We start from the raw sequence: 24,583 nt of genomic DNA on the forward strand, positions 1-24,583 counted from the left end.
ACCTTCTACATTTTGTTTTCCGACAATACGTCAACGCAAAAGTGAACAACCCACAAAGACCAGAGCCTGTAAATTGGCATTACTACCTAGAGCGCTCTTCACAAGTACTGTCTGCTAAAGTCAACCCTCACCATTGTTATTTGCTTGCGCTAAGAACAGAACTAGCAAATAACAGTGTTGAGAGTAGTATTCATCCAAAAAATAGTTGTGGTCCAAAATATTAAAGTATATTTCTAATTTAAAAACGACTGTATACAGCCGACCACATACGTAGATTAGTTTGAACAAATTTCAAAAATGTAGAGTTCCTCTGACCTGCGCTATGGTGAGCGCAGATCAGGGGAACACTTTTTCATTACAACCCAATCCAACCACATATACACTTGAAAAGAAAAATTAACAGATAGTTTAAATAATTTTTTTAATACGTAATATAGAATAACTGTAAAAAACTTTGTAAAAACAAAAAACAACAAACTTCTAGAAAATTTAATCGGACAAACATTGCCCATAACTTGGGAATAAATTACACATTGTGTATGGCACACCTGTCCTGTAATCAGTTTTGGGCCCTAAAATACGGGCAGCACCTGTAGGTTGTTTAATTATATAAAAAGAAACACCTTTTCTTACAGTCCCCTACGCCTGAAGCCAGGTATAGGTGACCATAAGAAAAGGTCTTTGTTAATTGTCTGATTCTCTAAAACATTGTGTATCTATCGACCTACAGGTGCTGTCTGTATTTGCTAGGGTCCAAAAATGCTGACAGGGAGGGGTAAAATTATTTAACTACATGTTTTGAAGGTCTTCTTCAAAGCTGTACCCAGGAAACATTTCTTGAGAAAAAGTAGAGTTGGGGGATGGTCCTCTGACAAATGATGATGCACCATGAGCCATTTGGCGACCATAACTTGGTTGCATATCTTCTGGACGGTATGCTGCAGCAACCTGCCCAAAACGCTGGGTTGCAGCTGCTGGTCGTGGTGGAGGCACACTGGGTTTGAAACAATTAAATATTCCGCATACTACAGCTGGGGGCGAGGGCATAACTGCTGCCTCTTCAATTGCCATGACCATAGCGCCTGCTGCAGTCATGTACATGTTCTGCCTATCTCGTGGCAGAGATCTGATGCGGGCAGCTTGGGCTGAGCAAAATTTATCGATGGCATCTTCCTGGGATGCCCTTTCCACAAGGCTGAGGGTTCGATTTGTGAGTGCTTCAAGCACAATAGTCCCACCCCCGTGGCTTTTGGCCTTTTTTTTGCCCGCCCTTCTCGATGCCACGAGATGAGCAGAACCAGACCCCCTCCCAGTGGGCCTCAACACATCACCAGCAGAGCTTCCAGCGTTACTTGGAGCAGGAGCAGGAGAATCAGTCACCAAACCCGTCCCGATGTCCGCTGGATTGGACAAAGAATGTGAGGGACAACCAGATGCTGAAGATGCCGAAGCAGATGGATCCGGTGAGGAAAGCTGGAAAAAGTCCTCGGATTCCTCCTCTGCTTGCTCTGTGTTTGTGTCCTCTTCTGCTGTTGGGGCCATGATGTTTCCTTCAGTTCTGTATATAATAAAAGGTAAATCCCAATGTAAATACAACATTTTTGGAAACATTTCAATTAATATGTTTTGGGAATTTACCTCCGCAAACTCCTACTGGTTAGTATGAAGGCCAGCTCGTCCGCAAAAGGAAATTTTCTTTTTTTTGGTGATGAGCCACTTTGCACCGACTGGTGATACTTCACCAGCCGGTCGGTGACCGATCTCCACCGATTTTTAATATCATACACTGCAATGACAAAACCAAAACAATTTATGAACTGCTTTAACACCAAAAAGTGCAATTATAAATAGATATAAAAATAAATGTAAAAATCAAAACTTACTAATTTCCTCTTGGGCATCACGTTCCGCATTCACCCACTGGGGATACATTTGGCTCAACACAGAGGCCCAGGCGTCTTTTTTCTTCTGCTTGTCTTTGTAGTCAGGACTAGCTCGGTCCCATATTTCGGGATATTTTTCAATCTACAGTGAATAATAACGTGTGTGAATATTATTTTAAAAACAAAATGGTGGAATAAAAGATTAACCCTCAAAAAATAATTAAATAAACATATGGAGATATGTGCGCACACACACCAACACTAACCCCTCACCTATATTGTACGGTTCTTTCACACGTCAATCTCCGGGACGAGTGTTGATGCCATTTTCCACACACAGCGGAGACCCACACACAGACCCATTGCAAAGCATGCTCGGTCACACTTATCTGTACTAACGTGGATATGTGGACGTGAGAAATCAACCTTACAGCGTATGCAGGAGCTTTCAGTGAATGAACCTACATACACTGTACAATAATCTTTCACTTTAATAAAATCTTTTAACCAAAAAAAATAAGTGGGCTCACGCATAGTTTTAATAACTAGCAAAGGGAAAGCAGACGGTTGTTGGCTGATGTTATAGTCTGTGAAGTAGCCAATAACCATGGACCCTTCCTTTGCTATTAATACCAGGCCGCAGCAGTTAGCTTAGCCTTTACTGGCTACTATATAGGAAGCCCCCCCCCAAAAAAAAGTGACATGGGGTCCCCCTATAAATTGTAGCCAGCAAAGGCTAGCCACTTTGCCTTTTCTGGCTACTATATATGAAGACCCCCCCCCAAAAAAGTGACATGGGGTCCCCCTATAAATTGTAGCCAGCAAAGGCTAGCCACTTTGCCTTTTCTGGCTACTATATATGAAGACCCCCCCCAAAAAAGTGACATGGGGTCCCCCTATAAATTGTAGCCAGCAAAGGCTAGCCACTTTGCCTTTTCTGGCTACTATATAGGAAGACCCCCCCCCAAAAAAGTGACATGGGGTCCCCCTATAAATTGTAGCCAGCAAAGGCTAGCCACTTTGCCTTTTCTGGCTACTATATAGGAAGACCCCCCCCCCAAAAAGTGACATGGGGTCCCCCTATAAATTGTAGCCAGCAAAGGCTAGCCACTTTGCCTTTTCTGGCTACTATATATGAAGACCCCCCCAAAAAAAAGTGACATGGGGTCCCCCTATAAATTGTAGCCAGCAAAGGCTAGCCACTTTGCCTTTTCTGGCTACTATATAGGAAGACCCCCCCCCCAAAAAAGTGACATGGGGTCCCCCTATAAATTGTAGCCAGCAAAGGCTAGCCACTTTGCCTTTTCTGGCTACTATATATGAAGACCCCCCCCAAAAAAAGTGACATGGGGTCCCCCTATAAATTGTAGCCAGCAAAGGCTAGCCACTTTGCCTTTTCTGGCTACTATATATGAAGACCCCCCCCCAAAAAAGTGACATGGGGTCCCCCTATAAATTGTAGCCAGCAAAGGCTAGCCACTTTGCCTTTTCTGGCTACTATATATGAAGACCCCCCCCCCAAAAAGTGACATGGGGTCCCCCTATAAATTGTAGCCAGCAAAGGCTAGCCGCTTTGCCTTTTCTGGCTACTATATAAGAAGACCCCCCCCAAAAAAATGACATGGGGTCCCCCTATAAATTGTAGCCAGCAAAGGCTAGCCACTTTGCCTTTTCTGGCTACTATATAGGAAGACCCCCCCCCAAAAAAGTGACATGGGGTCCCCCTATAAATTGTAGCCAGCAAAGGCTAGCCGCTTTGCCTTTTCTGGCTACTATATAAGAAGACCCCCCCAAAAAAAATGACATGGGGTCCCCCTATAAATTGTAGCCAGCAAAGGCTAGGCGGACAGCTGCGACCTGATATTAATAGCCTAGAAAGGGGCCATGGTTATAGGCCCCCTCCCAGGCTATAATATCAGCCCTCAGCTGCCCCAGATTTGGCGCATCATATTTGTGCGCCAAATCTGGCACTTAGCCTCGCTCTTCCACGCTGCCCTGGTGTGGTGGCAGGGGGTAATAGTGGTGGGGTTCATGTCAGCGCCAGCTGACATGAAGCCCAGGTTAGTAATGATGGGCGTCTATAAGACACCCCCATTACTAACCTACAAAGTGTTAAAAATAAAAAAGACAAACACCCAGAAAAAAATAATTTATTTGAAATAAAACACAATTTTATTTAATTCTAATTTTACTAAAAAAAAAAAATAGTTACCTGTCCACGTTCCTGCGCTGATCTGCCATGCACAGCTGTCACATCTGGAGATGGTGACAGCTGTGCATGGCTGCTGTAAGCTCACACTGCCGGGAACATGTCCGCTCCCAGCAGCATGAGCCCCTGACTGAGGTCACCGGAGTGCATTCAGGCAGCGCTGCTCCGGTGACCTCCTTTACAGCCCTGTTGTACCGTGGGAATTTCTCACGATACAGCGGGGCCGTAAAGCAGCTAACCGGAGCAGCGCTGCCTGAACTCCGGCGAACCCGTTCATTCTAGCGGCGACAGCGGTTCAGAGCGGTCACATTCTATGTGGCGGCTCTAAACTGGAGATCTTCGTGGGACACTCGTGGACTACTACGGAGGGGTAAGGATAAGGTTGTGGTTTATTATTTTATATTTTATTACAGGAGATCGATGGCTTCGGGGAATTAGGTGTCTAGGTGAGTATAGGTGTAGTTTTTTATTTTTTACTTTATTTTAGGTGGCGATCGGCGGGGACAGGTAATGTATAAACTTTTTTTTAGGTAACCACTGGCCACCAATGAAAAAAAAGGGGGCAGTAGATTACATATTATTGGGGCCAATAAACAAAAAACTTTAATAATGATAGCACCCCCCCCAAAAAAAAAAAAAAAAAAGGGGGGTGGGGGATAGGGTCAATAATATATGGAGGCACATATGGGGGCTATTAAATTTCATTTTGGGGCACATTTTACAGCAGGATCAGTCTGATGGGAACTACTGCTCCCATCGAGCTGATCCTGCTGGCATGAGTGGACGGGGGACAGACATAGGCCGATGGGAGTAGTAGTGTCACATCGGCCTATGTCTGCCTGCTGACACCCGCGCACACAGACCCCCACACAGACCCCACATACACACCACACAGACACATACAGACCACATACACACCACACAGACACATACAGACACTTACCACACTAATCATGAATCCCACGTTGACATTCATCCGCTTGTACCATCCCACGTTAGCAGCCATGATCCTGAGAGACGGGAATATTATGGGATTCTCGTCTTCCTGGATTATGGGATGCTCATGGGATGGATGGATGGAACGCCCAATTGTGACGTCACTTCCTATTTGCTGCGGTTTTGAGGTACAAGACCGCAGCAAATGCGCTTCACTTCCGCAATTATTTTTACATATTTGCGGATTTGAAGCGGCCCAATGCAAGTCAATGGCGGCGATTACGCCGCGCTTCCGTAAAATTAAATGACATGCTGCGGATTTTTCCGCGGAGCATAAACGCAGCGGAAAAAAACGCAGCGTGGGCATTGACAGTGCGGCATCTCATTGAGGACCATGGGGGGCGGATTACCAAGCGCTTTTGGAGCGTTTATGCTGCGGAAATTCCGCAGCATAAACGCTTGTAAAACGCTACGTGGGCACACAGCCTAAGAAAGACAAAACCGCCCTTTTATTTCCTTAAATATTCAGGTTTCAGGTTTATTAACCTTTTGGATTCACCGACATACTCTGTAGTTGTTCAATAATAAAATTAATTATCAAAAATACAAATTGCCTAATAAATCTGCACACAGTGCACAATGTGCATGCTCCAATAAGAAAAAAAAAAAAAACATTGCAAGAACAGGTGTGTCCAAACTTTTGACAGGTACTGTAAACATCATGGCTGTCATCTGCTCAGGACTCCAATATGAGCCATACTTGTTCCCACTCTGGAGTTCTCAGTGAACTGTAGATTTCATGGTCGCTAATTAATTTGAATAGGGCACCATTAAATACCATTTTTTTTCTTTTAAAGGCTGCTGTAGTAAAAAAAAAATCGTACTCACCTGAAGCTTCTCTTGTGATCAATTGGAATTTTCACCTTCAGAATGGCCAGACGTCTTTATAGTCCTGTTATCTCTATCTTTACACAGCAACAAATCTCCTTAATCTGGACAATGGTCATCTTTTCTTTAGCAAAGCCACTCAGGTTATACATCTCAAGCTGTGAAATACGACTGATATTTTCTCATCATGCTGCTTTTCTAGGATGCTGGTCAAAAAGATTATTTTAAAACCTATATAAAAATATTATCTGCTCTCCATGTCAGTGGTACATACTTTCCAATATTGGTTATTTTTTAGCATAAGCATAAGCATCCTCCGTGAAAGTAACAAAATTAGCTTTGCTGCCCCTCTGCCACTCTAGCGCTGCCTCCCTGCTGCGGCCCCTTGTCTTTGCTGGCATTGCAGAAACTGCGATGTCACAAACCGCATTCGGCAATCACTGAGCTCCATGTTCATGGAGAAGTACACAGCACAGGAACACTGAGACTAGTGATTGGCTGCAGTGGTCACGTATTATAGTCGTGACATCACCTCTGCTTCCATGTCATCAAAGGAGTAAGTAAGGCTGATTTTGTATTCAACCTGGAAGACAAGGTTTATGCTGTCCCAGACAAGAGCAGAATAATGATGAAGCAGAAAGCCTAACTCCCTGGGCGTCTTGCTGTAGGTTTGATAAAACACTGATTTATCTAAAGCAACTTTACTAGTCCTCTCAATGATGACCTCCTGCCATGTAGTCTTTGATACACAGGAGTTCTGCTATCGCCATCTCTAATTGGCAGATTTCTGCCTATGCACAGTGTAGGCAGAGAGATGTTAATGAATAGTGCAGGTGTGGTTGACAGATGTCATCACTGAGAAAACTAACAGATCTACAGCAGATAAAACAGTTGTATTATCAAAAATGTAGCAAACAGCCCAGCAAGTGACAATACAGGAATCAGGGTCTCTGTCCTTACTTTATGCTACCTTCAGATTGGGAAGCATAAACCTGGTGACAGATTCCATTTAAAGGGAATCAGTTACTAGAGTTTTACCACCTAATCTGAGAGATGCATAATGTAAGGACAGAGAACCTGATTCCAGTAATGTGTCACTTACTGGGCTGCTTGCTATAATTTCAGTAGAATAACTGTTTTATCAAAAGGAGATTATCACTAGGAGACTAGTAAACCTGCTGCCATGTGGTCTTGTAGGAGGTCAGCCCCTGCCAAGAACTGAATTACACTGTGACTTTGAGAGACAATGCTCCACTCTGATTTGTGTGTAATTGGACTAGTCCTTTCACCCTGAAGCTTGCAGTGCATTGGTTTGAGTAAGAAGCAGGAAGTGTCTGTTCAGGAAGTAGGAGTTAGAGAGACTCATGGCTGTGTTAGGAAGACAGGACACTAAGATTGTCCTAACTCTGAGAGACTGTAAAATTTATTAGCGGCTTTAAGGGAGAAGATAGTACCCAGTTACCGCAGGATTGACTAGCAGGACTGGTTCAGAAGGAAAAAGTCGCATAGCACAGCCAAGGCAGTTTTCCCCGAGTAACTGTAACCTGGAGAGATAAAACAATGCTGTGTTATCAGTGCTCCCTCAGCATTGAAAGCAGGGATGAGGCTTGCCCATACCCGGAAGAAGACGGATCTGTTAACCTGAAGGAAGAGCTCAACACAACAAACTTGGTTCTACTACATCGGTACCGAGCAGAAGCTAACATACTTTCTCCTCAGTGCTGCAGAATTGTGAGTGTGACACCAGTGTTTAACTGTGTTAGGGTGTAGAGCAGGTTTTTCTAGCTAGAGCACTGTAGCAGTGCGGTCCGATTATCAGAAAACCGGTAGGAAATTAGAAGTTTGTAGAAATTGTTTATACTGTTTGTATTGAACTTTGTATTGTCATAGCTGGAGCGCAGCTTAGGTGAAACGCTCCAGCCATCTCTCCTTGTATCTATTATTGCTATTATCATTACAAGAACCGTTAGTATTATTTTCCTGCATATAATCCTCTGTCTTTAATAAAGCCGGTGTTTTGTTTCTGCCTCCAAAATATGCCTCTGTCCGACCAGATTCCAGTGAGCTACTAAGATTTATAATGTCAGCCAAGATCTTCAAGTGGAGATCGCTCTGGCCAGCCTGGAGGGTGAGGCCCGCAGAAACATCTTCCTGCAACCAGAAGCCACGCGTAACACCTTAAAAGAGAGGAGCTATATGGTGAATCAGCTAGTGCAGGGCATCTCCGGGGTAAGTTCTTCTACTGGCTGCAGTAGGAAGGGGTAGGGGGTCTCCCAATATGGCACAGAGCTACAGGAAGTACTTGCAGATTGTTACAATACTGGCATAGTACTGCTGGAAACCAGTGGCCGAAGGAGCACAAGCAAGAACAGCAAGTGGTAGTAGAAGTTCTTGGAGATAGCAAGGAGTTGTAGGAAACAATCCGTAGATAAATTAGAACAGCCTGGGTAAGAATGTTCAGGAGCTGGAGACTCAAGCTAAGCTAACAGCTAGACACAATACTTAAGCAATGAGTGAGAGATTAATGCGGCTTCACGTAGACCCAAACAGGAAACAAGATGGATTCCATAGATTCAGAATCCGCCATCTTGGAAAAGGGCAATTATAGAACACAACAGCAGCCTCCAGTGGTACGGAGTGAAACTGCAGCACAATTATTAAAGTGAACAATATCGGCCACTAGTGGTCAAACTGTAGAAGGCAACAGAATTCCTGACACAGAAATGCAAAAGAAAGAGGCAATGGAGTAAGTGGCATGGGGTATTTTAACTGGAAACTATAAGAACAATTTATCCTGGGACTCCACAGTACTCCTCTGAGGCAGATCCTGCGTGAGTGAGTTAGAGTAGATCCTGCTTTAAGCTTTCAGCAAATATTGTCAGAGATGGTGGTTGAAAGCAAAGAAGAAAGCTATGCTTCTGGAGTGGTATAGACCCAGACCGTCACAACCCTTGGGGGCGTAAAGAATGAAAAGGTTCTGATAAGAGTAGTACAAGATCTGCAGAGTTCCCTGAATATTATGCAAGAGAAGTTGACTCAAGGGGACTGCCTCTGCCTCTGATGCCGCCTACCCAGCCCTACAATATCCCTATCGCGCCTTCCCCCAGGCTCCAGAACCTGAGCCTCCCTACGCAAGTCTACTGAACCTCTATGGTCCTCCACCTACTATGCCTATATGTGGACCGTTCCACCCAGTTCCTCAATATCCTCCACCAACAGGCCCTCAGCCTGAGCCGATCTATCCGGGATCCAAGCGTCCTCCACCGAGGCCAGCTATTCAGGCTCTAAGGGCACTTTCCACACGCAGACGAAGAGAGGATCGTCTGGATGCAGTGTTGGCAGTGTGGAAGTAGAGGACACTTCGCTAGAAGGTGTCGGAGTGATTTGTAAGGATACCCAGAATCGCTGTTTAACTTGCGGTCCACCGCAGTAGTGTGATATACAGCGGGGGAGGTAGAGAGACAAGCCGCCCAGCACAACTCCGAACATCTGGTTGCAGGGTTCCTGAGTTTGAAGGCATCCCAGTGGACTGCTTATTGGATATCGGGTCACAGGTAACGACCATGCCAGAGTGGTACTTCAACCGTTACTTTCAAGAAATAGTCAAGCCTAAGTGGGAGACGCTGATCTGGGTAACAGCGGTTAATCAGCAACCGATCCCCGTCGCGTGGGTCATGTGGATTAATTTACAGCTATGTAGACAAGATGTGCAAAGAAAAGTCATCCTGCTGGTTCCTGAGCCATTCAAAGAAGATGTACCGGTGATAATGGGCATGAATATCCAGATCATGATCACTAAATAGGGGCCTGCCTACTGGAAACAGGCCACTCCGCACAAACCCACCCAGAAAGTATTCCAATGGCTGATCCGCGTCTGTGGGACACAGAATAGTGTCCTGGTACACCAGTCTGTGGGAGTTATCCGAGTCTCGGGAAGACATTCTCTCACCCTCCCTCCTTGTTGGGAGACCATCCTGGCACTGCCTGTGGGAACCTTCGCAACCTTGAAGGTATGGAGGTGGTCATCGAACTTGGCCTAGGAGAGGTAGGCCAGAATGCCCTGTTAGCCCGTACATTAGCAGTAGTCAATAATAAACAAGCACCCATCAGAGTTGTGAATGTGGGACAGAGAGAAGTCTGTTTAACACCTGGAGAGGAGTTGGCTTGTGTTTACCTACAGCAAAGCGAAGTGCTGAGTAGGAAAAAAGTTACCCTAGCCCCTGTAGATGATGCTGTCCCTGGCAGTCACGGCCGAAATGGAAGAGGCCCCCGACCCCGGAATGAAATGGGCGAGCCATATTGGCCAAATGGGGGTGCATGTGAAGACTCTCGATCTGGATCATATACAAGCAGTCTGAGCAATGCTGTGGCAGAATCAGGCCGCGTTTGCCCGCCACACTGATGACTTAGGCTGCACAGACCCCATCACCCATGAGATTTCGATGGGGGACACTTCGCCGATCCAAGAAAGATATCGACAGATACCTCCCAAGCTGTACCAGGAGATGAAGACTTTGTTGAAACAAATGTGGGATTCGGGAGTGGTGCAGAGTAGCCAGAGTCCATTGGCAGCCATAGTGGTGCTTGTCAAGAAGAAGGACAAAACGATTTGTTTTTGCATGGACTATTGATGGTTGAATGCGTGCACTGTGCGAGACTCATACCACCTGACTTGCATAGAGAAGTCCTTAACGGCCCTAGGGAAGGCTAAATACTTCTCCTCTCTGGATCTGACTCGCCCCCTGGGCCATGGGGCACTCGGGACCAGACTTCAGGGCAATGCTGGGAGTAGTAGTGGCGACCCGGTCCCGTGACTCAGGGTGGTCAGACCAGTGGTCGTCTATGATGTGCTGTAGGTAATGTCCGACTATGCCACCCGTGGATTGCGGTCAGGGCTAATCGCCGCTGCAGTGCAGACCGCTGGGGCTGATATAAATGTGCAGCACTGAATAGTTCAACTCCCCACGGGAGGAGTATGGCCCCAGGGCAGTGTATATAATGGATGATGGAGGGGATGATTCCGACCGCGTTAGCCAGGAAACGGAGGCCTCTTAAACAGTTCAGGGTCTTTATTAGAACAGGTAATATGACCCAGAAACAGGCCCGGCTAGGAGGGGGCCTGGATGTCTGAGAACAAGTGGGAAGCTGGCCCTGGTCAGGGTGTGGGTGTAGGCCTACCGTGCTCTCTGTGCTCCTTCTGGCTATTTCCCTTCTGGTAATGTAACAGCCCACATTCCTGAGCTCACCGTGTCCTCTCGCCCGTATGGCTTGCAACTTGGGTCCCTTTCTTCTCCCGGCCTGGTACGGCTTTGCTGGTCCCTTCTGCTGTGGCGGAGTCTCCGGGCTTCTTAGGCCAAGGAACATACAGTCCCCTGCGGACTGGTTATCTGTTGTAGGACCTGGAATCCTCCCAGCCTCAGACACCAAAGTCTGGTAGATTAGTTGCTTTATCTGCCAGGACAGGCTCACTTCGCCTTTGTCCCTGGCTCGTGGCTCTCCTACTGCCACATGTTCTCTTAGGCTGCAACACAACTGTCTGTCCCTGCTATGGCACACCTCTCAATCCAGAGACAGGTTATCCAGTTCTCCCTAACCCTGCCCCCAGCTCCAGCTTTTATAGGGGCAGCCTGCTCCCCCTACTGGTCTGGGACAGGAGGTGCTGCATGCTAATGGTCCTTGACTAGAGGACCTCCCCCTTGCTCTCAGACACAGCTTTATTATATTTGTGGCATCCAGGCCAGGGTGACACATTCCCCCCTAGTGAAATTTAGTACTCCGGAACTAAGCAAGAAACAAGAATAACATGCATGACCATAAAACATTAGTAGACAAACGACGCACAGGTTGAGTTCTTAAGGTCACAGTGTGGTCTGTGACCGGGTGTCCATATCACCAACACAACGGGGAGCCTTAACCAGTTGGGGGTCTGTCCTAGCCCCAAGTCCTTTACAGTCTTAGTTCATTCCTTGGTCAGGCTCCGAACGCAGTCCATACAAAGTCCCGGTTATTAGAAGTCCATAACCTTTGAGTCCATACGGTAACTGTAAGAAACTGAAACACACAATTACCAATCATGCATGTAACTTTGCAAACATTTCAACACTTGGCAACAGGGTTATTTACAGTTTTAGTGCACCCTATATTCTCCAGCGAGCGGGTGTCTGCCCCTTTGTGCTCCTGGTTGACCTCCTTAATCCACTGTCTGGTGGTGGACCGACCTGGCTTTCCCCACTAGCGTTAGGGGTAGAGCTACCAGCTTGGTGTACAGGTAGGGCAGGCAGCTGTCTGCGGGTCCTTTGGCTTACCGCAGGCATGGCAGGCTCACTGTCAGCAGAGGGTTGATTCTCCTGGGCTGCTGGTACAGGCTCTTCTGCCTCTGGAACTGCTTGCTCTTCTTCACCTTCCGGCTCTGGTGTATGTTGTTGCTGAGCCGGTTGCAGGAAATGCAGGACGGGTACCACTATTGCATCGTTTATTCGAGTCCAGGACTGAGGGAACTCTCCAAGAACGGTGTTGATCATTTCTTCCTTGTCCTCTGCGGGTTCAAGGTCATTTTGATCCTCTTCTGCACTACGGAGTTGCTCGGGGCACCTTTTTAGGTGGTCTCTGGAGACGGTACTAGTGGTTTTCCCCTCCATCCTTGGTGATCACGCACACCTTCGAATTGTCGTGGTCAGAAATGCAGTACGGTGTGGGGTTCCCTTTCCCACTGGTCGTCCAACTTATGTAGCCTTCTCTTGCGCTTCAGGACCTGCTCACCAGGTTCTAGGGGACCAGCAGGGGCGTGTTGGTTGAAGAATCTTTCTTGCCTTTCTCTCACCTGGGCCAGGCTCTTCTCCACACTCTCCTGTACCTTCTTGTACTGCAGTCGCCTTTCCGTATCCCAGTCCGCATCCGGGGAGGTGTCCTCAGGTGTTAGGACTCCCATCTCCAAGTCCATGGGCAGCTTACCTGGTCTGGCTCGCATCAGGTAAGCCGGGGTGCAGTTTGTAGCATTCACCGGGATATGGTTGTACAAGTCTATTAGGTCCGGCAGTTTTTCTGGCCACAGGTTGCGTTCCTCCAGGGGCAGCGTCTTCAGGAGATCGATGACTATATTGTTCATTTTCTCACACATCCCGTTGGTTTGTGGGTGGTAAGGAGTTGTCCGAATCTTCTTACAGCCATAGAGGTTGCAGAATTCTTGGAAGATTTCAGCTTCGAACGCTGGACCCTGGTCCGTCAGGACCTGTTCCGGATACCCGTGTGGACGGCAGAAGTATTGCTGGAAGGCTCTGGCCGCCGTTTGGGCTGTCAAGTCTTTTACCGGGACCACCACTAGAAAACGGGAATAGTGATCCACGATTGTCAGGGCGTAGATGTATCCTGACCGGCTTGGAGCCAATTTGACGTGGTCCAGAGCTACCAGCTCAAGAGGCTGCTGGGTGACGATGGGCTTCAAGGGTGTCTTCTGGCTGGTGCGGTCTTTTCTCCTTAAGTTACAAGGGCCACAGTCCCTGCACCACTTCTCTACAGCCCCTCTCATGCCGACCCAAAAGAACCGTCCTCTTAGCAGAAACTCCAGTTTCTTCCAACCGAAGTGCCCCGCTCTGTCATGGTAAGCCCCCAGGACCATAGCTGCATCCCGCCTTGGAACCACGACTTGCCAGGTCAGCTCGTGTGTCCGGTGGTTGACAAGTTTTCTGCACAGCTTGCCTTCATAGAGGAACAGCTTGCTCTTCTCTTTCCATAGCTGCTTGGCTTCCTCTGGAGCATCCGGATCTAAGCTGGCGTCTTCCTGGGTCAGCAGATCTTTCACCAGGTGGATTGCAGGGTCACTATCTTGGGTCTCGGCCCAGCTGTGGTGAGGTAGGGGATTGATCATAACAGTTGATAAATCTTCCTCTTTCACGCGGTGGGAGTATTGAGCGGCCCCATATCGGTGAAACGCGGGGAGTTCTACCTCCTCCAGCTCTTCTGGGTCTTCGTCACCTTCAGGTAAGTGAGGCATTCTCGACAGGACGTCAGCATTGGCATTGGTTTCACCTGCCCGGTACTTGGTCACGAAGTCATAATTGGAGAGACGGGCCATCCACCGCTGTTCCAGGGCACCAAGTCTTGCACTGTCTAGGTGTGTTAACGGGTTGTTGTCCGTGTACACAGTGAACTTTGCAGAGGCCAAGTAATGCTTGAAGCGTTCCGTTACGGCCCACACCACCGCCAAGAATTCTAGCTTGAAGGAGCTGTAATTCTCCAGGTTCCTCTCGGTGGGCCTCAGCTTCCGGCTGGCGTACGCAATCACCCTTTCTCTGCCCTGTTGGTTTTGTGACAGTACGGCTCCCAGTCCCACATTACTGGCGTCTGTGTGGAGAATAAAAGGCTGGTCATAATCAGGGTAGGCCAGGATCTCATCCCCTGTGAGGGCCATCTTCAACTGGCGGAAGGACTCCTCTTACGTTTTATCCCACTTGAAGGGTGGCTTTTGGCTTCTGGACTTAGACTGTCCTATCAGGAGGTCCTGCATAGGAGCTGCCATCTTAGTGAACCCGGGGATGAACCTTCGGTAGTAGCCTACCAACCCGAGGAACTGCCTCACTTCTTTGATGTTCGAGGGGCTTGGCCAACTCTTGATTGCCGTGACCTTGTCAGGGTCGGGGGCTACTCCTTCCGCACTTACCACGTGCCCTAGGTACTGGACCTTCGGTTTCAACAGGTGACACTTCGATGGTTTCACCTTCAGGCCATAGCCTGCCAGGGCTTCGAACACCTCAGCCAGGTGCTTTAGATGGTCCTCGTAAGTCTTCGAATAGACGATCACGTCGTCCAGGTAAAGGAGGACCGTCTCGAAGTTTCGGTGCCCTAGACAGCATTCCATCAGCCTCTGGAAGGTCCCTGGTGCGTTGCAGAGCCCGAAGGGCATACAGTTGAACTCGCTCAGTCCCATCGGGGTGGTGAAGGCGGTCTTCTCCTTGTCAGCCTCTGCCACAGGAACCTGCCAGTACCCGCTAGTAAGGTCCAAAGTAGAAAAGAAGTTAGCTGATTTTAGTGCGGCTAAAGACTCCTCTATTCTAGGCAGCGGATATGCGTCTTTGTGGGTGATACGGTTGATTTGTCTATAGTCCACGCACATTCTCATGGTGCCGTCTTTCTTTTTTACTAGAACCAGGGGGGCTGCCCAGGGGCTACAGCTATCTCTAGTGACCCCAGCCTCTTTCACTTCTCTTAGCATGCCCTTGGCGTTCTGATAATGTGCAGGGGGTACAGGCCTGTGTCTCTCTTTTATTGGTGGGTGGCTCCTCGTGGGGATATGGTGTTCTATCCCTTTTACTCTGCCGAAGTCTAGCGGGTGCTTACTAAAAATTCTCGTTTTTGGTGCAGGGAAGTGGAGTCAGCACCCACATGGAGTTTCTGGCACCAGTCCTCCTTTTGCTTCTGGGAGCCATTACCCTCCGCCTGTGGAGATGGAGGCAAAGGCTCCACGGCCCTGATAGCTTTGTGTTTGACGGCAAACAGTTTGGCAAGTGTAGCGTACCTGGGTAGGTGTACCTCCCTCTCCCCAATGTTGAGAATGCGAACGGGCACCCTCCCATGATGGACATCAACCACCCCCCGGGCTGTCAAAATGGTGGGCCTGCTGTCTGAGTACACGGGTTCTACCATGGCTTGGTAGTCTCTACCTCTCAACCCGATTGCAGTCCTACACCAGATCATCATTTCACTTTTGGGAGGCATGGAAATGGGGAATGGGTCACTCATTCTTACGCTACCGATCTCACCACCAGACAGTTCTACCTGCTGCCGTCTCATCAGGGCTTTTATCTCTTTGTTGAGGACTCTCTGTTGGCTGGAACTAGCATTCACCGCTACCTGTTGTAGAATTACAATTACCTCTGAAAGACAATTTTCAATCATGTTAGTACCCACAGTTATTTTAGGGTGACTTTCACGACGGTCAATGTCCACAATAATCACTCCCTGTGCCGGCAGTTCAACTTTACCAATCTTAATGGTCATCTCTTTGAACCCCATCTGTGGCACGGGCAAGCCATTACTGGTGATGATGCTCAAGTCACTGTCTGGATACCGTGTTATATCAGCATCAGTCCAATACTGCTTAAAAAGTACATAAGGGATAGTGGTTACTTGCGACCCGGTATCCAGCAAGGCGCTCATGGGGATACCGTCCAGCACCACGGGTAAAACCGGGCGCCCCCCAACGTACTTATTACGCCAATTGTAAGGGCCTGGTGATCTTATGCCTGGGGGTTGGCCCTCTGCCCCAGGTTGGACCCGTTTAAATTACAGTACCTGGAAATGTGTCCGGGCTGGTTGCATCGACGGCAAATGGGCTGTCCATCCTCTGCGTAGCGGTCTGTAGGCCTCCCTCCGAACGACGGGGTCCTCCTCTGTCGACGCCACGGGACATCCTCCGGACTTGAAGCCAACTCGATGGGTCTTGACGGGTCCACTTGTAACGCCTGGACGGTCCTGGTCAATGCCGCGACGCTCCTGATCAGCTCCTGGACTTGGTGGTGCCGATCTTTCGACGGGGCTTGGTTCAGGGCCTGTGCATCGGCCCCCACAGAGTCCATAGAGGAGGGCGCCGCCTCCTGGTGGTAGGTGAGAGAAGGGCGCCGGGGGTTTATAGCGCCACTTGTTGCGGGCTCACGGAGCACCCTTATGGCCCTGTCCTTGAATTGGGCAAAGGTCAGGTCAGGGTTCTGAAAGAACATAAGGCACAGCTGTGTCCTGTGGGCGCTAGACAGCAGACCTTCTATGAACAGTTCTGTTAGTAGCTTTTCTGTATCCTGCACGCTGCCAGGGTCAGCTTGTTTGATGGCCCTCAAGGCTTCCTGCAAATTTAGGGCACAGTCTCTAATGCTGTCCTGTGCCCGCTGCTTACATCCATAGAACTGCATTTTAATTTCAGCGGAGGTACAGGTATCAAAGGTACCTCGCAGCCAGGCCAGAATGTCCTTTACAGTCCTTTTCTCCTCGGCGGGCCATGACTTTACCTCCCGCTGGGCTGCGCCAGTTAGCTGCCCTGTCAGTATGTTAATCTTCTGTTCCTCTGTCAGGGGGTAAACTTGGAACAAACTGTACAGCCTTTCCTTAAAGTCAGTTAGGGCATGGGGCTCCCCTGAATACTTGGGCAGCCAGGCCGCTCCAGGGATATAAGGCAGGGAAAATGGCATCACCGCTGCTGCAGCGGCGCTGGTGGTAGAAGGTCCCTCCGCGTCCGTCATCTTCCTCCGCCTAGTTAAGCGTGGCCTAACTTCCGACGATCCTCTTCTGTAGGCCGCGGCTCCACTGGTGCTGCTCCGGACGAGGACCTTCCGTTGCATCCTGGTGACGTCAGCGTCGCTCTCTCTCCCTTCCAGGACCTTGCGCAGCGTCGGTGCGTGGGGCGGAGCTTCGGGACTCGTGCGGTTTGGACATCCACGCCCCTCTTTTTCCCGCGCGGCGTCCTGAAGATGGCGTCCGATGGCGGGAAAACGGCTGAAGATGGCGGGAACCGACGGAAGATGGCGGGAGACGCCTGGAAATGGCGGAAAACCTCTTTTCAGGTGCGTGTATAGTCTTTTTCAGGCACGCAATACCCGTTTGTGGCGGGTTGGTTACTATTCTGCTGACTACGCCAAAGCTGACTCGCCCCCTGGGCCGTGGGGCACTCGGGACCGGACTTCAGGGCAATGCTGGGAGTAGTAGTGGCGACCCAGTCCCGTGGCTCAGGGTGGTCAGACCAGTGGTCGTCTATGATGTGCTGTAGGTAATGTCCGACTATGCCACCCGTGGATTGCGGTCAGGGCTAACCGCCGCTGCAGTGCAGACCGCTGGGGCTGATATAAATGTGCAGCACTGAATAGTTCAACTCCCCACGGGAGGAGTATGGCCCCAGGGCAGTGTATATAATGGATGATGGAGGGGATGATTCCGACCGCGTTAGCCAGGAAACGGAGGCCTCTTAAACAGTTCAGGGTCTTTATTAGAACAGGTAATATGACCCAGAAACAGGCCCGGCTAGGAGGGGGCCTGGATGTCTGAGAACAAGTGGGAAGCTGGCCCTGGTCAGGGTGAGGGTGTAGGTCTACCGTGCTCTCTGTGCTCCTTCTGGCTATTTCCCTTCTGGTAATGTAACAGCCCACGTTCCTGAGCTCACCGTGTCCTCTCGTCCGTATGGCTTGCAACTTGGGTCCCTTTCTACTCCCGGCCTGGTACGGCTTTGCTGGTCCCTTCTGCTGTGGCGGAGTCTCCGGGCTTCTTAGGCCAAGGAACATACAGTCCCCTGCGGACTGGTTATCTGCTGTAGGACCTGGAATCCTCCCAGCCTCAGACACCAAAGTCTGGTAGATTAGTTGCTTTATCTGCCAGGACAGGCTCACTTCGCCTTTGTCCCTGGCTCGTGGCTCTCCTACTGCCACACGTCCTCTTAGGCTGCAACAAAACTGTCTGTCCCTGCTCTGGGACACCTCTCAATCCAGAGACAGGTTATCCAGTTCTCCCTAACCCTGCCCCCAGCTCCAGCTTTTATAGGGGCAGCCTGCTCCCCCTACTGGTCTGGGACAGGAGGTGCTGCATGCTAATGGTCCTTGACTAGAGGACCTCCCCCTTGCTCTCAGACACAGCTTTATTATATTTGTGGCATCCAGGCCAGGGTGACACAGATCTACCTAGCGGGTATTGGCAGGTATCGGTGGCAGAAAAATACAAGGCAAAGACAGTGTTCATACTCCTGATGGGACTTTTGATTTTAACAGAATGCCATTCGGACTATCTAATGCACTGGGTATGTTCCAGCGGCTGATTGAGAAGTGCTTTGTGAACTTTGAAGCCAATCTGATATACCTGGATGATATCATTGTGTACTCTGCTACCTTTCAAGAACACCTGAACAGACTTGGGCAGGTACTCAGGCGATTTCAGGCCCATTGCCTGAAGCCAAAGAAGTGTCATCTTTTCAAGAAGGAGATTGAGTACCTGGGCCATAAGGTGTCCCAGCATGGAGTCTGGCCTTTTCAAGACAAAGTAGCTGCGATACAGCAATGGCCAACACCTAGAACCCTATAGGAGTTGAAAGCCTTCCTTGGATTGGTCGAGTTCATCAAGGACTATGCGAAAATAGCGGGCTCTCCAAACGAGCTGCTAAGGGGGACATCTTGGGTACCCAAGAATCAAAGCATACCCTGGGAACAGAAACAGGAGGAGGCCTTTCAGACCCTGAAATAAGCCCTGACATCAGCCCTCATCCTGGCTAATGCAGACTTAGATATGCCGTACCTCTTATACACTGATGGCAGTCTCTATGGACTTGGGGAAGTCCTTTTGCAGATACAAGACAGAGACAAAAGGGTTATTGCCTATGCCAGTAGGTCCCTACATGATGTGGAGTGAAACCCTTACAACTACAGCTCCTTCCGGCTGGAACTCCTTGCCCTGATGTGGGACATGATGGAGAAGTTAGTGGAATACCTGACAGGGGCCAAGATTCTTGTGCGGACTGATAACAATCTGCTGATCCATCTTGACTGCCAAGCTGGGAGCCCTGGAGCAGTATTGGGTAGCTCACCTTGCAAAATATGACTTTTCAATGCGCTACCAACGCTGATGGCCTATAAAGGGTAAACTTTGAAAGTCCAGAAAGAGACCTCGATGAACACCTGGAAGAAGAGGAAATTTCAGACTTCCACAAATTCACACCCCAGCAGTAGTGGTACAGTCAACTGGGGAGGCCCGCTCTCTACCAAAGACACTAAGGAGAACTAGCGAAGAATACAAGAGGAAGACGCAGGGTTGTGTGGCACCCTGCTGTTCACAGGTACCACAGGACCCAGGGTGCATGGATGGACTTCTCCACAAGAGGCACTCATTACATACAAACACCTCCACCCTTCCACCTCATACCACCAGAGGGAGCCCGTTAGGGATATATATATGGAAGGTGGAGCCAGGCAGTCAGTTGAGAGTCAGACAGAGTCAGAGAGTCTGAGAGCGTGCTGACGCTGAGAGCAGCGAAGACGCAGCACGTCTGCTGCTGTGTTCTGAGGGCCCCGAGTGAGGAGAGGAGAGAGGAGTTGAGGGGGCCGAGGAGCATCATAGGCTAACCCCGAATATACAAACCGGACACCGGGTCCGCGCCTACAGGGTCCTTTATACCCAGTAGGGATCACCAGCATACCAGGAGGACTACAAGTCCCTGGCCGACCTGAAGCTAAACCCTTAACAGGATCAGGAACCACGAAGGCCCCAGCGTTACCAGGGATAGTGGTTGCCAGCAGAAGGTCCTACTACCAAGCGACAGGTGAAGGAACAGCACGACACATAGGCCCAGTTGCAGGCTGGCCAGGAGCATACAGAGAGGCAGACACGGACCAGGAGGCCTTATACTGGGGAGAAGTCCTGAAGTGCACCCATCCTACTGAGTACCCTGGACCGTACCTGACATCCGCACCAGTAAAGGTATTGAAGCGAATCCCCTGTCTCTGTCAGTTACTCCTTCTGCGCCATTCCGCCTGCACTACAGGTCCCAGCATCACCACCCACCATCAAACTCCACACTGCCCCGGGGGCCTGCTCCGCCTGTGGGGAGCAGAAACATCCCAGCTGCCATCCCATCACCCCCCGGAGGTCTGCAGCAGCGCTGGTAATCCTTACCAGGTACCACAGGTGGCGTCACAAACTATTTACTTTATTTTTATTTTCATCCAAGTTCCAATCCCCTTTTTGGTTGACCGCCCTGGGCCACGGACCGGGCCAGCCACTGTGACATATCCACCCAGCATCCATAGGCCCGGCTGCCGAGTACCCCATTGCCCCGGGGGTGCGTCAGTTGCAGCAAATCAAAGGCTGGGTGACCCAGCGAAAGATACCCAACAAGGAAGAAAGTGCTGAAGATGAAGTCCAAGATGAAGTCCGTGCTGCGCCACTGGGACAGGTTGGGAGTTCAAGGACTGGATCTATACCGCAAGTGGCAACAGACTGCTGATTTAGAGGCAAGGTGGCAAGTAGTAATCCCCGGAAGTGTGGCATGAGAAATTGTCAAAGAAGCTCATGAGTTTGGAGCCTCCTCAGACCAGGAAAGACCTACCGGTGGCTGCAGTGTTAAGTATATTGCTGGCGGCTGGAGGCCATGGTTGAGCAAGTTTGCCGACAGGACCGAGTGTGTGACCTCACCAAAAGTACTAAACAGAGGACACCCGAACAGACCGTACAGACCAAGGAACTGCTTGAAGTGTTAATGATAGACTACCTGCTCGTGGGACAATCAACTAGAGGTCCATAGTACTTCCTGGTTATGACTGACCACTTCTCCAAATTTTCAGTGGTCACCTCAATTCGGGACCAAACAGCTGAGTCCAGTGCATGAGACATCTGTCAAGATTTCATCTGGATCTACGGCTGTCCGAAGCGGATCCACTCAGACCAGGGAGCGTGTATTCAGGGTAAAGTGATGGAGGAACTGAACTGACTGTACAGCATGAAAACATCCAGGACAACTCCTTAGCATCCCCAAGGAAATGGGGCCTCTGTTTCAAATGCTGAGATCATTAGAGGAAGAAAATAAAGCAAATTGACCTGACTACATACCCGAATTGGTCTGGACTTATAACAATCAGGCCCACACCACCACAGGTTATACCCCGCACATGTTAATGTTTGGTAGAGACGGCCAAGAAATCGTCAAACTAAATCTGGAACAGCCAGAGGATCTATTTGAACGATGTACCACCTCATGGGTGAAAGAACACCGTTGGTGGCTCCAGACCTTCCGCCGGCTAGCAGGCCAGCAGTTACAAGAGAAGACCTATAACAGCCAACCTCCAATTCAGGAAGTTAAGCTCCAGATTGGGGATGGAGTGCTCCAGACTGGGGATGGAGTGCTGGTGCAGGAAAGTCATCCTAAAGGCAAGCTGAGTGAACGTTGTGAGGTGCATCCATGCAAAGTGATCAAGAGAGTGTACCCCAGTGGTATGGTGTATGAAGTTCAGGTAGAAAATGGGGAAACTGATCCAAGAACTTTACACAAGAATGTTACGGCCATGCCGGTCTGAAGATCCCACATCTGCTTTGCCTGTTCCTTCATCAGGGCCAACTTCCCCTGACAGTGACTCTAGTGAAGACTGGTGGACCATTCCTGAGACTGCAGAAGGTTCCCAGTCCGTGGATGCCGAAGTTCCAGACACAGAACCATTGCCAGCTCGCAGAGGAGAGGAACCCCAAGCTTTGCCCGAACTTTCTGCTGTAGAGGACAGTCCTACAGTATCTGCTACCATTGAAAATAGTCAATACTAATGCAGATCCTCATGCAGGGGTTTCAGAAAATAGGTACGAAGCTGATCAGTTTATTTTGTCCACCTGTATGTATTGTGGGCAACAGGCCACTGCTGTATATACAGTTGTATAGAGTCTTTTATCCTTCTCCCTGGGCTATACAGCAAGGCAGACGACGGCTGCCTTAGGGATCTAGGGGTCTGCCCCTATCAAGGATTGAATTATACTGTGACTTTGAGAGACAATGCTCCCCTCTGATTTGTGTGTACTTGGACTAGTCCTTTCCCCCTGCAGCTTGCTGTGGGTTGGTTTGAGTAAGAAGCAGGAAATGTCAGTTCAGGAAGTAGGAGAGAGAGACTCATGCCTATGTCAGTAAGACAAGACAATGAGATTGTCCTAACACTGAAAGTCTGTAAAATGAATTAGCAGCTTTAATGTGCTCTGTTACCACAGGATCGACTAGCAGGATTGGTTCAAAATGAATGAGTCACATAGCACAGCCAAGGTGGTTTTCCCCGAGCACCTGTACCTGGAGAGAGAAAACAATGCTGTGTTACCGATGATCCCTTAAAAGCGGGGATGAGGCTTGCCCATACCCAGAAGAAAACGGATCCGTTAATCTGAAGGAAGAGCGCAACACAAAAAACGTGGCTCCACTACATCGGGACCAAGCAGAAGCTAGCAGACTTTCTCTTCAGCACTGCAAAACTGTCAGTGTGACAGTGGTGTTCAACTGTGTTAGGCTGAGTTCACACGATGCGTATTTAATGCGTTTCCGCGGCGTTTTTGCAGTTGCGTAAACGCCGGGGAAACGCATTAAAAACGCATGGTAGAAGGGCAGCAATGTTCCCCAATTGAAATCCGCATGTGCTGTGCCCATGATGCGGATTTTTCCGCAGCGTAAACGCTGCGCTCAAAAATCCGCAGCATGTCAATTAATTTTGCGGAAACGTGGCGTTTTCGCCGCCATTGACTTGCATTAGAACGCGCCAATTCCGCAAGACAGCATCTGTACTTGCGTAATTGGTGCGTTCTAATGTGCGGATGGTACCCGGGTGTGGAGGAGAGGAGAGTCTCATCCACACCCAGGTACCATTAAAAAAGCTGTAAAAAAAGAATAAAATAAAAAATAAAAGTATTCTTACCTTCTGTTGGCCCGCGCACCGCTCCTTCTTGGTTCCCGGCACTTGCAGTGAGTTGTAGGACCTGCGCTAACGTCATAGTCATGTGACGGGTCACGTGACGCTGACGTCGGCAGGTCTTTCAATTCAAAGTTGCTGGCGAGGGAGAATGGATTGAGCAGGACAGCGCGGGCCATCAGAGGTAAGTATATACACTCTCTCGGGTCACACTATATAAATCCATGTCGGCTGCATGGATTTATATAGTGTAACCTAGTTGTCAAGCACTTTCCAGGTGATGCTAAAATCGCCTGGAATGCGCTTGTCAATCCACATGCGGAAACGCATGTGAATCTGCATGTGGATCCGCATGTATTCTGCAGGAAAAACGCATGCACAATCTGCATGCGTTTTTTCTGCCAGGGAGATGCAGAAATGATGCCGAAATTTTCTGCTTCATTTCTGCATCGTGTGCACATAGCCTTAGGGTGTAGAGTAGGTTTCTCTAGATAGGCCACTGTAGCAGCGCAGCCCGATTATTGGAAGCCAGGTAGGAATTTAGAAGAGTAGTTTGTAGAAATTGTTTATACTGTTTATATTGAAGTTTGTATTGCCATAGCTGGAGCGCAACTTATGAGGCACGTTCCAGCTATCTCTCTTTGTATCTAATATTGCTATTATCATTAGAAGAACTGTTAGTCTTATTTTTCTCTGTCTTTGATAAAGCCAGTGTTTTGTTTCTGCCTCCTCGTCTACTGTACCGTATTTGAGTCCTTCCCAGCGGAGTCGCGCAGGCACCGCTACAGTCTAATCTTACCCCCATCATTGATCGGCTGCTTTCTGCATGAGCACAATTTACACAATGAGGCCTTAAAAAGAAAGAAAATGATTTCTATACAGAGATGAGCCAATCTTTTTATTGGCTAGACATGACAGTGCGCCCATAGCGAACTGGGCCAGTTCTCACCAACGATACAATTGGTTGCCCAAGAAGTCAATGGGACTGGAGTTGGAGAAATGGACATAGTGCATACACGACTGTTCCTCATTGTTCAAGTGGTGCAAATTTGTATGCTGATGTGCATCAGCTTTTGCACCGGCACATAAATCTTCTGTTAAATCATGAGCACATGCTATTCTTTTGCAAAAGACAGTACAATACAGGTGGTCATCCAGCATCGATTGTGGTGAACTTGGACATGTGGGAGTACAATTTCCATATAATTTGACAATTGAACGCAATATAATTCAATAACAGTGTGCCTGTAATATCTGTGTGTCATGTATAATTGTATATG

The 24,583-nt window shown here is 49.0% G+C and overlaps 1 protein-coding gene across 1 annotated transcript; it reads right to left on the reverse strand.

Moving 5' to 3' along the window:
* Positions 1 to 789: 789 nt before the first annotated feature.
* Positions 790 to 6,068, reverse strand: LOC141244371 (uncharacterized). Its single transcript, XM_073669005.1, has 5 exons — positions 6,000 to 6,068; positions 1,884 to 2,025; positions 1,639 to 1,786; positions 1,353 to 1,558; positions 790 to 836 (listed from the first exon to the last, which is right to left on the reverse strand). Exons 1-5 carry the CDS (start codon positions 6,066 to 6,068, stop codon positions 790 to 792), a joined length of 612 nt encoding a protein of 203 aa, XP_073525106.1.
* Positions 6,069 to 24,583: the final 18,515 nt, after the last annotated feature.

Source organism: Phyllobates terribilis, unplaced genomic scaffold (assembly GCF_046119375.1).
Source record: "Phyllobates terribilis strain yellow unplaced genomic scaffold, ASM4611937v1 Scaffold_2__4_contigs__length_985480577, whole genome shotgun sequence".
Lineage (NCBI taxonomy): Eukaryota > Metazoa > Chordata > Amphibia > Anura > Dendrobatidae > Phyllobates > Phyllobates terribilis.

Excerpts from the sequence above, each read along its gene's own strand:
- LOC141244371 (XM_073669005.1), bottom strand. The coding sequence starts at position 6,068 with ATGTATAACCTGAGTGGCTTTGCTAAAGAAAAGATGACCATTGTCCAG. Across the intron at positions 1,787-1,883 it reads TGATGCCCAAGAGGAAATTA|TGTATGATATTAAAAATCGG; the intron begins GTAAGTTTTGAT and ends TTGTCATTGCAG. Across the intron at positions 837-1,352 it reads TTCTCCTGCTCCTGCTCCAA|AAATGTTTCCTGGGTACAGC; the intron begins GTAACGCTGGAA and ends CTTTTTCTCAAG.